This window comes from Diadema antillarum, unplaced genomic scaffold (genome assembly GCF_040938485.1).
Source record: "Diadema antillarum isolate AM-2024a unplaced genomic scaffold, OU_Dant_1.0 seq00000303_RagTag, whole genome shotgun sequence".
Taxonomy (NCBI): Eukaryota; Metazoa; Echinodermata; class Echinoidea; order Diadematoida; family Diadematidae; genus Diadema; species Diadema antillarum.
The window spans coordinates 508,730-522,951 of record NW_027271326.1 but is presented as its reverse complement, the minus strand read 5'-3'; the positions used below and the strand labels follow the sequence as shown (position 1 = coordinate 522,951).

The window sequence follows — 14,222 nt, the reverse complement described above, 5'->3', positions numbered from 1 at the left end:
TCTATCATCCTAATTGAGATCTTCATCTGCGGTAGCGTCGTATGTTCCTATGTGTTTCTAGTCTCTCCGCCCTCCTCCTCTTTCTCTATCTCCATCTATCTACCTCTGTTTCTCCCACTTGCTCCCTCTGACTGTCTATATACATATCAGTATCTTCTCTTCAAGCAATAGTTCAACGTAAAATGTTGACAGCAATTAAAGACATCCGCAGCATATCACTTCTTTGTATCTCTTTACCGTTATAGAAGAAATCGAGCTGTTTTGAGAAAGACGCCTAATTTCATCCCTAGCCTTTTGTTTTAGCTGAAGTATCTTTGATGTGTCGACATGAAAAAACGAACCACAACTGCGAACAAGAACTCAATGTCGACATCGCTATCATCCTTTAGTAATGTTAGTTTGTACAATCAAAGTAGGAATGCTCGTTGGTATTATTACCGTATCCACCACCACCACCACCACTATCACCAACACCATCACCATCACCATCACCATCACCATCACCATCACCATCACCATCACCATCACCATCACCATCACCATCACCATCACCATCACCATCACCATCACCATCACCATCACCATCGTCACCATCACCATCGTCACCGTCACCCTCACCATCACCATCACCATCACCATCACCATCACCATACCCATCATCATCATCACCATCACCATCACCATCACCATCACCATCACCATCACCATCACCATCACCCATCACCATCACCATTATTGTTTTTATCATCTTTTCGACAATCACCACCATCATCATAACCATTATCATTGCCAGGTTTTGCAACATCATTATCAACATCATTGGTGGTTTTTAGTGCTATAGGACGCATTCTTTGCGACAAATACTTTCTGCGATTTGTTGTGTTTGGAAGTTGTACGTTTTTCCCTGACACCATCGTTCTGTCTAAGCAAAATCACTGACATCGACTGATGTGATCTTATGCTATCATTTTCTTTCTTCCCCTTCCATCCAAGGATGGTGACGTATGGCACCAAACCGTGTGTGAATTCTGCAGCTGTAATGATGGCGTCGTTCATTGTCGTGTCGAGGAGTGTGCGAGAAACCTGACATGCGAGTCGGTGAGTCACTGGGTCGGATTGGGGGGCGGACGCAACTAGGCCGAATCGAAGGGTTGAAAATGAACACTGCTCCAGGACTCAATACCTCACAACAACGCCTAATCAATCCATGAAATTACTCGCCCCATAGGCGTTTTCATCCCGCCCCATCAAGCTATTGACTTTCCTTCGTTTGCATCTTTTTGGGGGAAAAAAGACGAAGAACTGACTTGATCATTTGTCATACCCACCCACGGCATCTCAAATTATCTCTTTTTTCTTCACACGATCTCAATTTCCATCACCTAGACCTCATTTCTCTTTTAGCTAGTCTTATCACATTTCTTTATCACATCCAGCTTTTTTTTTTTATTTTGTGTTTACACGACCTTTGTTTCCCACTGAAACCTACTTTTAATTGCACTTGTTCTGGGTGTGTTCTGTGTGCGTTTATGTCTGTGCATGTGTCGCGGTCTTTAAGAATGCTTTCCAAAAAACAAAAAAAAATGTAAGAACTTTTTCTTTTCGACGAACAAATGGATAAACAAACAAACAAACACAGACGTTTTCATCCAACAAAGATTATAGTCCGTGAACTTAATAAACCTTAATTCCCGTAACGTTCCGGGTGACAATGGCTGCTATCGATGCTATCTATCAAAGTTAGCCAAATTGAGCCACAGAGCTGGCTATCAGCTCCCATTCTCAGACGGTGTGGGTGTTGATATATAGAACACTTAGCATTCCCCTCAATGACCGTTACCCCGGTAATCCTTAGGATTGATCCGATTTTCTGGATGTGCAAGTCATTTCACCCTTTGTTTTCATACAGTTCCAAAAGAATCGTTGTACCGATGCGACTAGCTGGCAGGGCTTTCATTTTAATTGTTTCAAGTCACTTCGTCTAGTGAGTTTACGTGTTTGTGGTGTTAATGTGTGTTGTGCTGTATTGTGTGTGTGTGTGTGATTGTAATCGATCACATCGAGGAGTCAAACATATCGCTAGTGCTAAGCCGATAAAACGCATGCACTTCCTCGCGGGCTGGAACACTGTTTCCAATCGGATGTGAGAATGGTGTTCTTAAAGCGAGACATTGCCTCATACAGAAGCCATACAAATCAATATACCATGGGTTTTATTTGGGCAATCATGCATCCAGTAAGTAGCGATTTTCGCAGCCCAAGGAAAAAGAAAGTCACGTGTACTGCGGCGCGGACAATCTGGCGACCAGTCGTTCTAGCTCAATAACGGCAAAAAAGGCGATTATGCCCAAGCAAGCTGTAAACAAATGGTCACTGAAGAAAACACATTAGTTTCACCTCTTGCAAAAAATCAGGCCACAGCAACACCGTGTCATTCGATTGAGACACATTTCTTTGTGAAAAGTTCATTTAAACATGATATGAATCGATTTGAAAGATATTGCAAAATAATAGATTAGACAGAACAGAAAATAAGGAACAAGTAGCTGCCATTAAAATGCCATAAAATGAACAATTTGATAGAATGTGATCCTTAATGACGAATGAGAAGTCATAGTTTTCAACACTTTTTTGGTGAAAATTTCAGTGAGACTTTTCATAGATGTTAAGCTCCAATGCAGGACATACTTTAAAACTTTGCAACTACTACCACCACATGGACTGAGGCTGTTGTCCTTCTTTAGAGCCCTCTCAAAGTTTCAAGAACTGTGAGAAGTCAATTGTTTGATAAAGAGAGAAGAAATTAAAGGCGTTTACCAACGAAGAAATCACATCACTTCAATAAAGACAGAACATTCATGAAAGTAGGACTGATAACTGGCCGTTCGCAATGAGAGCACCTCTAATACCTATTCCCTTGATGTTGATTAGGCCTACGTGATGATAATTGTAATTAGAATCTATGTAATGATAATTTTCAAATCAATCTTATTTGCTCACCGTTAATGTGAAAAGAGCGCTCGGGCAAATGCTGTGTTCGAAGATAAAGTATAGGAATGAATGATATCATACTGCCAACGTTAACAGAGAAACAAGACAAATGGATGGATAGATGGATATATAAATAGATAGATAGATATATAGATAGATAGATAGATAGAGAGAGAGAGAGAGAGAGAGAGAGAGAGAGAGATAGATAGATAGATAGATAGATAGACAGATAGATAGATAGAGGGATGGATAGATAGATGGATGGGTAGATAGATAGATAGATAGATTGATATATAGATAGATACATACATAGATAGATATGGAGATAGGTAGATATCTATTATATTACATATGTATAGGAATATAGATGGATTGAAAGAGGGAGAGATAGAAACAGAGACAGAGAAAGACAGAGAGAAACATATCCATATATCAGTATATCTTGGTTTACCTGGTCTGGCCCAGGGCCCTGGCTACCGAGGAAAACGATAAATGCAATCCGTAGAAATGAGTCCGAGCAGTGTAGCTAACCTCAGTTTAGTCTCGCTTGACTGCTCGTGCTTTAAAGCAAAAGAGAGAGAGAGAAAAATCAATTGAATTTCTCGGGGTTTGTCCTTGAATCGATTCCAAGACATAGGGGATTTGAAATGGTTTTTAAGCATTGTTATTGAATTCCTCAAACACATTGGATCTCACGTGAACTGAAGATGTTTCCGGTTTGCTGTCGTCTGTAGACAGCGGGTGTAAGGGAGATTACGTAATTCTAGGTGCGCATTGAACAATGTCCTTTTTGTTCATGTCGAATGGAGTGTGGGAATTTGTCTGTGTTGGATGTGCCAAGCAGAAGGGAAGTGTCTGCTAACAGTTGATAATAATGGTAATAGATGATGATCATGATGAATATAATGTGAACAATCATAGATCTATGATGATGATGATGATGATGATGATGATAGCAATAACAGCAGTAATACAAGAATTGATGATAAAAATGATAACGATATTACTACTCATATAATTATAAAGAATTGATAATGATGATAATAACAACAGTGATGATACTTCTGCAGTAAATGAGTGAGATATAGGCAATATCTCGGAATGTCGGGCTATGTGACATAGCCATTTGCATGGTCACTGTTGCTGGTTATGTCCAATCTGTATCAATTAGCTGATTGAAAGTGTTTATCTATTAGCCGCCGGATCATCCAAACAGTGATAGAGTTTGTTGTGTCCATACTGGTGCGTGTTAACATCAAGTGTGTCAAATATGTATAACTATGTGCATTTATGTGGGTTCTATTTTACTTAGAAAGCTGGCAACGGATTTTGAACTCCTAACAAACCGTAGTTGTGCACCATGTTAATAGGATTTTAGGCTGGTGGACCATTAAAAGGTTTAAGCAGTCTTGAGGTGGAATCCTGTACCTGTTTGGGGTAACCTTCTGAGAGTTTGACGACCCCTGGTCCCGATTTCTGAGGCGCGTCTCTAGTTGGCGCCATCAGGGGTGCGGATCTCGCTTCACCGTGTTCGGGCCAAGGCCGGACCAAGTATCCGCCCGGTTGACCTAAATTTCTAGCACCCCAATAAGTAATAGGAATAGACACAAATGAAGACGCTACCAACGCTCCAGACTAGAATTTTACAAACGTAGACATACAAAGTATGTTATGTTTATTTCCGGACCAAATCATACACAGTCGAAGGGAAGCAAAGCCAACACTCGCATGACGCAAACAAAACCTTTCACGGTCCTCTTGCGTCAAGAGTCAACCTGCCGTGGATACCAAACCTCCACTATTATACCAAGATTAGTACGTATTGTCATTAGAATGTATTTTGTGATTCCTGAAGTCTGATATGATTTTGCTATACGAATCAGTTTCGACACGACTGAGATTTATACCAAAAGAATTTGCACCCTTTCAAATTGAATTTCCCCCATCGCAAACAGCAAGATATCAATAAATGAATTTTAAAAATTCCGATCAGACGGGTGGCTGTTTTTCTATGCTTTATTCCCGAAGGTTTTTCCTTTGAAGCAAACAAGGAAAAAAAAACTCTCATAAGCAATAGGTGCCAAAATCTTCAAAAAGCGGAATGTGATGGAGTTTTGATAGAAGGAAGTTTGTTTGTTTTTCCCCATGCAACACATTTTAGATACCTCTTATGAATTGAAATAAAACCACGCGACAGGTATGATTTCTCACCAAACTAAACTATCCTTGCAAGTAATAGTTGTATCATGGCCTGTGACAAACAGATGAATCGGAACACGTACGAATACAATCACTGCATTGCAAAGGGCTATCCTTCCTCAGGAAAAACAAACAAACAAACAAACAAACAAACAAACAACGTAGTAATATGGAAAGAGTCACTTGACAGGGATAAACTTCAAGTGGCACGTGACTAGTGACGTCACGACAAACATGAGCAACAGGGTCTGGTACTTGGTCACATTGATTGCTGTACTGCACAGAACAAAGATTATAATCACGGCAAAACTATCTTTCTGATAGAATAGAAAACAAAACAGCCATACCCAAAGTTGTTGTCGATGAAAATTTTATTCCATATCATATTCTCCTCTCAATTATTTTATTTTGGTTTAGAGTGTCCATGTCACTTATTACAATCTCTCTGTCTTTTGTTTTACTCAGAACTTTGAACTGAAGAGACCAACTGGAGAATGCTGCCCAAGATGTGTAGAAAGTAAGTATATCTACGCCAAAATTGATTCATTGGTCTACAATATTATTTCCTAAATTGTATGCAAATGAAGTGTTAATCGATCCAATGCGAGTCACTTCCGGTTGTACAACGTCCTGATATGATTCAATTATCATAGATAGTATGGTTAATAGTTTATAATATCAGCCTGATAAAAAAGACTATACCATCTCTGTCTTCAAGGCAGCTTCAATTGCGTTCAATTCAGTTGCGGTTTATTTCTATTAACAAAAGGTGATATAGACCCTAGCTGCTGCTGCTGTGAGCTATTCCTTTGACAAATCATATTGTTAACATTTTCAAGAAGCACAAATTATAAAGTTTAATACAGATTAATTAATATTATAATTATTGATATAACAATCATTAATTACTAAATAGTAATTACATTATAAATACAATTAATCAATATTTAACATGATGATAGAAACATTGCATTCTTTGCAATGGCAACAACAAGTAAATGTAGCTTGTTGTATCTTTATTCGAGAAGTCAGCGGAATGCACTGTCCAAAGACACACTACTCTCTCTATGAAATAGGGCCTACTCAAATATAAAGAAAAAAAAAAGAGGTTTAACCCGTTCAGCGCGAGATTATGAAATCCTCAATTATATTGGAGGGTTTAACACTTCTACGTATGCAGATGGCTATAATTAGATAAGAAAACTCTGTACCAATCATTGTCTGTCTGTTTGTAATTTCACTATGGGTTCTGATGATATCATCAGTCATTCTGGGAAACTTAGATTTAAAGTTAAATTCATCGTACCAAACATTGGCTCCTCAACAAGTATTTCGTAAGCTCTGTTGCTGTCTTTCTGGCGTGCGTGACGCAGTTGTAAATAATCATTCTGATGGCTCAATGATCAAATATTTGTAGAAAATTGTGTCCGAATAATAACACAAATCTTTTCGGAATACACATGACCAAGGAAAAAGGAAGAGCTAACTAAACGAACTCGGCGGAGACATGACTGTGTACAGGGCATGCCCTTTCGTATGCCGTCTCGCATGCCCTGGTGCCGTATGTGAGAATTGCTTTGCCAAGGTCGTTTCATTCGTGCCAATCTATGGGAAGCTAACTTTCATTCACAAAATATTACCCTCAGGCGTTCCATACATCACTGTCAAAAGGCACAATGCGTTGAATTGTAACTTTAGCGGTGTCATTGTAATACATTGAAATTATGGGTACACGCTGGGTTCCACGCAAAAGATCGAATGAAAAAAAAAAAATGGCTTTGCACGAAAAAGACGTAAGCGGTTTTGGGGTGTCAGGTGTACATAGGTAAGTGAGATAAAATCGATGGGGGAAAGCAAATATTTTATCTGGTTTGTGTGAAGCAAAACTCACGACGAAACCATAGATTTTGATCTGCACATCCGTCATTCGGCTTGAAACGTTTACATTACCCAACTGTTTGAAGAGCCATTCTATTCTTCAACACCTCGTTATGTGACGACATTTCTCTCTTCTTTTTTCCTTCTTTTTTGTCCTCTTGAAAAACCGCCAATTATGGGAGATAAACCCTCACTTGGCAAAGCTTTTATAGTGTGTGATTGGATCTCAAGCGCTCTGAAATAGGGCGATAAGAAATAAGTAATTTCCCCCCTTTGTAAATAGCCCGGATTTCATTTGAGCCGTCACATGGGAATTGATGATATCTGTCACATAGTTTCCGCCTCGTCCTTTTATTCTACCCCCTCTCTAAATCTCTTTATTTTTCTCCCCCCCCCCCTCCTTTTACCCCTTCCTATCTGTAAGCCAAACTGTAGTTTGCCCCCTCTTTAAACTGTCTGTGGAAAACAGATGGGGCGTGATGGATGGTATGTACGAACCACCTGGCAAGGGATATCAGATAATAATGTCATGATATGAAATCAGAAATTAGAACGGAAACAACTCTTCTTCTTTCTCCCTTATCAAATCGATGTCTGAAAATAGGAACTCCCTGAACCGAATTTATGTCACATTCTCCTATTTATACTTTTCGAAAGGCTGACCTCGCATTGTTGTTCATGTGAGTAGGGGAGGTTTTCATTTCACACGAATTTCTAAAAGATGAATCCTGCATTTTCTCTCCAATGTTCCCAAGGATTTTCCTCTTCCTTATCCTCCTTTGAAAGATGACGCAAGAAGTGCATCTAGTGTACCGAAAAACGCTGCCGTTTGCGTCAGAATGTAATTACAAAAAAAAAAAAGACTTTGTTTCCATCAATCGTGACTAACACGTGGGAAGATGCATGCGGGTGCACGTCACGATGCTGTCAACCACGAGTCATACATCCCACGAGTCATACAGCTCACAAGTCATACAGCCCATGTGTTATACAGCTTACGAGTCGTACAGCCCATTAGTTCGACACTAAGCTAAGAAGGTCCACGAGACCGACACATTAAGCCCAATGTTGTATCTGTCGAACTCGTGGGCTGTTTTTACCTAGTGTCGAACTCATGGGCTCTATGACTCGTAAGCTGTATGACTCATGGACCTTGTTTCAGTGTCGAATTCGTGGGCTGTATGACTCGTGGGTGTCGGTCTAGTGGGATGACCCCGATGCATACTCGACTAATTTTCTCGCTGTGAATTTTGCTCCAGGGCATATCCGATGTTAATTATCAGTTGACATTTTTTTTTTTCTGAACACGTTCATCATTGGTTCGTTATTTGAAACATTGCTCATCTTCGAAGATTCAATTAAATGGTATTGTTTTATATCCGCCCAACAGAAAGGTTATATAAATACAAAGTATACATTAATAAGTCATATATTTTTGAAGCAGCAAATCAAAACAGTGCATACTGTGCAGTGGTTACAGGAAGTAACAAAGAGAGTGTTCTACTGAAAAGCGGAACTTGTAATGCGTAGATCACTCAAAAAACAAAATGGCAAAATTATTTTGCATATCTAAATTTATCTGTCATTTTCAAAATCTATCATAGCCAGCTCGATGGATTATGAATATGATGATAATCATATAATGTCATAAGCGAATAGAGTTACATTATAAATCCTGGATATGTAAAGAAAAACTGGAGAAACACCCCTGCGTAGGTAGATTGATAAAGACCGATTTTGAACATTGCTTATAAGGTCCTATTCAAAGTGTCATTATTTGCCTTTATACCGTTACTTCTATCCACACTATCATTTTACAGAAGACGATCCGTCCATCTCTCTCTCTCTCTCTCTCTCTCTCTCTCTCTCTTACATATCCATACGAATATTATATAAGCATGTATAAAATACGTTGATATCGCAAGTGGGTGACTCACTGCTAGGTAGGTCTCCTTACCACAAAGTTGTCAAGCCTAGAACCATCGCATGATCGAGGCACGAACCAAGGTAGAGGTCGAGTTTAATGTGAAAGGTATGGGCGAGGAAATAATGGATGTGATCATGTTATCATACCGTCTAAAAGTAAAAATAGAAAAAAAGACTAAAAAAATCTTAGTAGAGAGTGGGAAAGAGAGAGAGAGAGAAAGGTGGGGGGGGGGGAGATGGGGAGAGAGAGAAGAGAAGACAAAATAATATTATATTCCAAGCATTGGTTCTACAGATTGGGAAGGGGAATGGACTATTATAGCGACGATCGAATTTATCTCTTCATTGTGTGCACCGGTTTTTACGATCGTCTCTTCGTGAATGGGAAATCATTGTCTCCTCTGTTCAGGCTGGTTAACAGAAATAATCCAGGTTTTTTTTCACGTCTGCGGAGAGTGCAATTATTTCCCATTTTCATTTCGGCTGCTGGGAAGGGGCAAGTGTCTCCAGTGGGAAAGACTGAAATCAAAAGACCGAGGCTTCGAATGGCAAGCACTGCATTAGGAGCACAATGCTTCGTTTGGAAACTTCCTTGTGGCAAAGACAATTTTGCTGGCTTTTCCTTTTAAGTGTATATGATTAAGTTCTCTCTTGCAAAGTTTGATGGATACTTTAAAACTTCGCTGGAGTTGAATCCGTGGTGAACTCTGCAGGGAACGGGGGTGTAAATCTCTTCCTATCTTATTATTATATTTGTTGTTGAGCACATTACACCGATACTATTCACCCCTCCCTCCATACCTCAACCATTACTGGGTCTTTCCCATTGTGTCTCCAATGTTTACTCAAGATAACTTCATACAGTGACTCTAATCGTTTGATACATTAATATAATATATAGTATAAGTGTGTCGATGTTGTCATGCGATTATAAGGAAATAAATTTATTCCTTCTCTGTCGCGGCTATCATTTTCTGCTGTCCAAAGTTCCGAAATAATTGTTATAACAATCTATTGGGTACCATAGAAGGTTCAGCAAGGATTCCCCGTGCGAGGGTTATTGCTCTTTGCTGAGCTTTCCTCTGACGTTTGCTTCACAATATCACGTCACAGTGTCGTTTGATTGGATAATGCCGCGATCCAATTAATCCAATTAATTCCATTTCATTTCTATTCTCTAATATCGATAATTGTTCCTTTTTAGAATCATGGAGGTTGATGGTATGCTTGTAGTCACGTCTTTGTGAAGGCAATAGTTCTTTTTGTTTCCCCAAAATCCATTTAGCAGACTGGCAGGAGCCAGCTCTTAATCTGCGCCCGTTGAAATGGAATTGGTTTCGTAGAGATTCATAGTTTATTGTATGGCGATCATTCATCCATCCATTCTTTGACAATCATTTTGTCTGAAGGCCAGTAATCAGATGGGCTGTGTACAGAAAATTCCGATCGCGCACAGTTTCATCATCTGCCGTTTTGGAAAACTTCGCGATTCACCGAAAACACATCGGCGGGATATAATAATTATGATGATTTAGCTTGTGAACCTCTCTTGAAACTTAGTAAAATTATTCAAAGTCCGAATAAAGATATTTAATGTTGATGTTTTAGTATATTAATGTTCAAGTACACGTTTGCTTCGAGAAAAAAAAAATGCCCACATTCAACTCGAATTAGCTAGGCGCTTTACGACGGAGAATTAGATTAATTTTTATACCCTAGTGTTTAGTTGTCTTTCTTTTAGGGGGTTGTAACTTCTTGCCTTTCGATCTTAACTTTCGGAACAATCTTCCACTATTTTTTTTTTGTATTTGTGTGAAATTTTGACAGGTTCGATGAAAAGCAACTTACTTTCAGCTTACATATCACCATGGTCATGGCCGAATTTGAGGAATTATAACGATTTTATGATGGAAGATTCCTCCAGCATTTTGTTATGTGCATTTTTATACTTATCACTGCATATACGAACAGATTAATTAAGGGCATAGCTATTATACTGCGAGTATAGATATCATTCCAGTCTACCAGAGGAATATTGGCACTCTCCTAATCCCTGTTAGGGGGCTATATTGGTGCTGTGTAGGAATACCACCATGACAACAACTCGCTAACAATGTGATTACATCTTATATGATTAAATTGCATCGTCAATGTGGTGATTTTATGTGTTAAGGGTATTCAATCATCCATTCTGCCTTCTCCAACAGAAAATGGTGTCTGCACGGTATTTGGAGATCCGCACTATCGGTCTTTCGACGGTCGTCTCTTCAACTTCCAAGGGCGCTGCAAGTATCTCCTGGCGGCGGACTGCGTCACTAACGACTTCCGGGTCAAAGTTCGCAACGACGGGCGCCACACGAAATCGTTCTCTTGGACGAAGACAGTGTTTCTCACGTTTGACGGGTACGCCATCAGGTTGATGCAAGACTACGTGGTACGGGTGAACTACGACACGGTGACGCTGCCCTATAGTGTGACGTCATCGTTCCGAATCTACAGGGAGAGCTATAACGTCATAGTGGAGACAAAGTCAGGTTAGCTATTGGTTGACACTCACCACAAGACGAAGAGCACCAGTAATTGTCACAGAAGATCGAGCAATTAATAAAACTTCAGCAGTCAATTCCTGTCTTTTTGTTCAGATTAAGTAGGCCTGTGAATAAGACCAACGACTTCACGACAAACGACAACATAAATGTAACACGTTGTTAGTCATTTTGAAGCGGAGAAAAGCTGCATTGTGCATGCCTCAATACATGTACTTTAAACTGTATGCCCTTTTATCCCTTCCGCTTCCTAAGTACAGTAACAATAGGAGAACATTTCATATTGTCCTTCAGCCCGCTCGGTAAGACCTGAACAAAGGAAGACATTATTCATGGCGCCTTTTACAAATCAACATAAATCTCTTCTCTAAGCTTTGCTCATCAATAGATGGCGCCCTTGCGTGAAATCGCTCTGATTTATGGCTTCGGAAACAACAATGAAACAGCACACCCAAACAAGTAGAATGTAGGATTACTCAGGTTGCATTGTACAGGACGTGCGTGCGAATGGATCTACTCGATGGCAATGTTATGACTCTCGTAAAGAAAAGACAAATGGAAAACAACGACATAGTTCTCTCTCATAGTCATCCCTACGGTCAAACATAATTCCACGTAAAATCAGCGTCTCCATTAAAGCAGTGCACATCAGTTATATACCTACTTACCTCAGCAAATGGAATTTTTTAGACTTCTTTTGAATATTTACCACCGTATGATACGGTGCAAGGAATGATTCCATGAGTTGGTATGATAATAATTATTACGGTCCCCACATGAGATCTATATTATAGAACTAATAAAGTAGCCCCCTCCCCCGCAACTTTAGTATATTTATCTTTAACCCGCCCGGTAGAATTTCGTAAATGTTGTTCACAAACTTTTCTTGCGCAAAGTGCAGAAAGAATTTCACCCTGATTGAAGAGATATGGAATGAATGATGCTTGCAGACGATGCAGTGTTCGTGGTTAATTTGTCACAGTAGAAAAGCACCATTGCCCAACCCTCTAGCATTGCCATGAATAAGGCATTGAGAAGTGTGAACGAAACTTGTTTGCACCTGTTCATTCAACAGGCATCACGCTGTCGTGGGACGGCGACAGCTTCGTCGAACTGTCGGTGCCGCCGAAGTACAAGAGCAAAATGTGCGGACTGTGCGGCAACTACAACGCGGACAGACACGACGACCTGCGAACGATGAAGGGCGATTTCACGAACGACGTTCGGACGTTCGGCGAATCGTGGCGGATCGGCGGCACCAAGATGTGTGACACGAACGTACCGAACAAGCTCAAGTACCTGTGCTGGGACGATAGGGGAGCGAGGAGACGAGCGAGGCAGGCATGCCGAGCGCTACAGTCGGAGCCGTTCCAACCTTGCCATGGCGTGGTGAATGTAAAGTCATATTACAGGTGAGAGAGAGAAAAAAAGGCGGGAATTCGGAACTGACAACTTGACAAATTACGAAGAGTGTCTGCCCAATGATAAGACACGAGACACAGGCCTAATCAACGTGCAATGTATCTATTCGGTGATGGTAATGAGACAGGATATTGGACTAAAGGATGTCATAATTATAAAAAAACAAATTAGTATTATGTTGTAGTATAAAGTAAAGTAGCATACACAATGATATAGATGTTTATACCATGCATATGAGATTCAGTTTCACATCCATTTAATCACTGGGTTTGTGTTCCCATGAATGAACAGAGAGAAAAAGGGATTGAGATAGAAATATAAAAGGAGGAAGAGGAATTAGAGAGGGGTTGTGTTTTCGTCAAGAATGTACTAGAATGAGTGTTCGATGCGTAAGTATGAAAACAAGATTGTATGGTGTGTAATTATGCACCGTAAAGAGAGTGTTATAGTTGTCTCCGTGACATACACGAAGTACTTTTAGTCAACTCTACATAATTATCGAACTATAAACATGCGTCGTCCACACGACATTGTTGATAGCCAAATTCGTAACATTAGCTGCCAAAATCATGGTCTGTATTCAATTACGTCATGGCCATGATGTCAAAAGAATACACCTTAATTTGATTTGATTTGATTGATTCGGTTCTTCAAAATTATTCTGAAAAAGGGGAAAGATAAAAGCATGATGCATTAGTGTAAAAGAAATAGTAATGATTCTTGATAGCCTCCCCCACCCCCCCCCCCAAAAAAAAAAGAGAAATTAATAATTAATAAAAACAAACTAATCAGAAACATTCTGATGTTGTCCCCACCCAGGTCGTGTTTGACGGACATGTGCGAGTGTCCCGAGGGCCAGAACTGCGCCTGTGAAGCCATCTCGGCCTACATCCGGGAATGCAAGAGGCGGGGCATCGACCTGGACTACACACACAACGAAATCTGTTCAGGTGAGAAGAGGAAATGAAGGACAAACCATGACACAGCTTCGATTAAAAAAAAGTTCTTCTTCTCCTCCTCCTCCTTCTTCTTCTCTTCCTCCTCCTCCTCCTCCTCCTCCTCCTCCTCCACCTCCTCCTCTTCCTCCTCTTCCTCCTCCTCCTCCTCCTCCACCACCTCCTCCTCCTCCTCCTCCTCCTCTCCTTCTTCTCCTCCTCCTCCTCCTCCTCCACCTCCTCCTCTTCCTCCTCTTCCTCCTCTTCCTCCTCCTCCTCCTCCTCCTCCTCCACCTCCTCCTCCTCCTCTTCCTTCTTCTCCTCC

General features: G+C 40.3%; 1 protein-coding gene across 1 annotated transcript in view; it reads left to right on the top strand.

Annotated features, from left to right (window-relative positions):
• The window catches only part of LOC139730364 (BMP-binding endothelial regulator protein-like), a 46,269-nt gene extending 32,340 nt beyond the window's left edge, over positions 1 to 13,929 (top strand). The window contains exons 10-14 of the mRNA XM_071641231.1: positions 994 to 1,098; positions 5,656 to 5,707; positions 11,202 to 11,528; positions 12,616 to 12,952; positions 13,782 to 13,929. Of these exons, the coding sequence (XP_071497332.1) occupies positions 994 to 1,098; positions 5,656 to 5,707; positions 11,202 to 11,528; positions 12,616 to 12,952; positions 13,782 to 13,929 (969 nt within the window). The remainder of the gene's footprint in view (positions 1 to 993; positions 1,099 to 5,655; positions 5,708 to 11,201; positions 11,529 to 12,615; positions 12,953 to 13,781) is intronic.
• Positions 13,930 to 14,222: the final 293 nt, after the last annotated feature.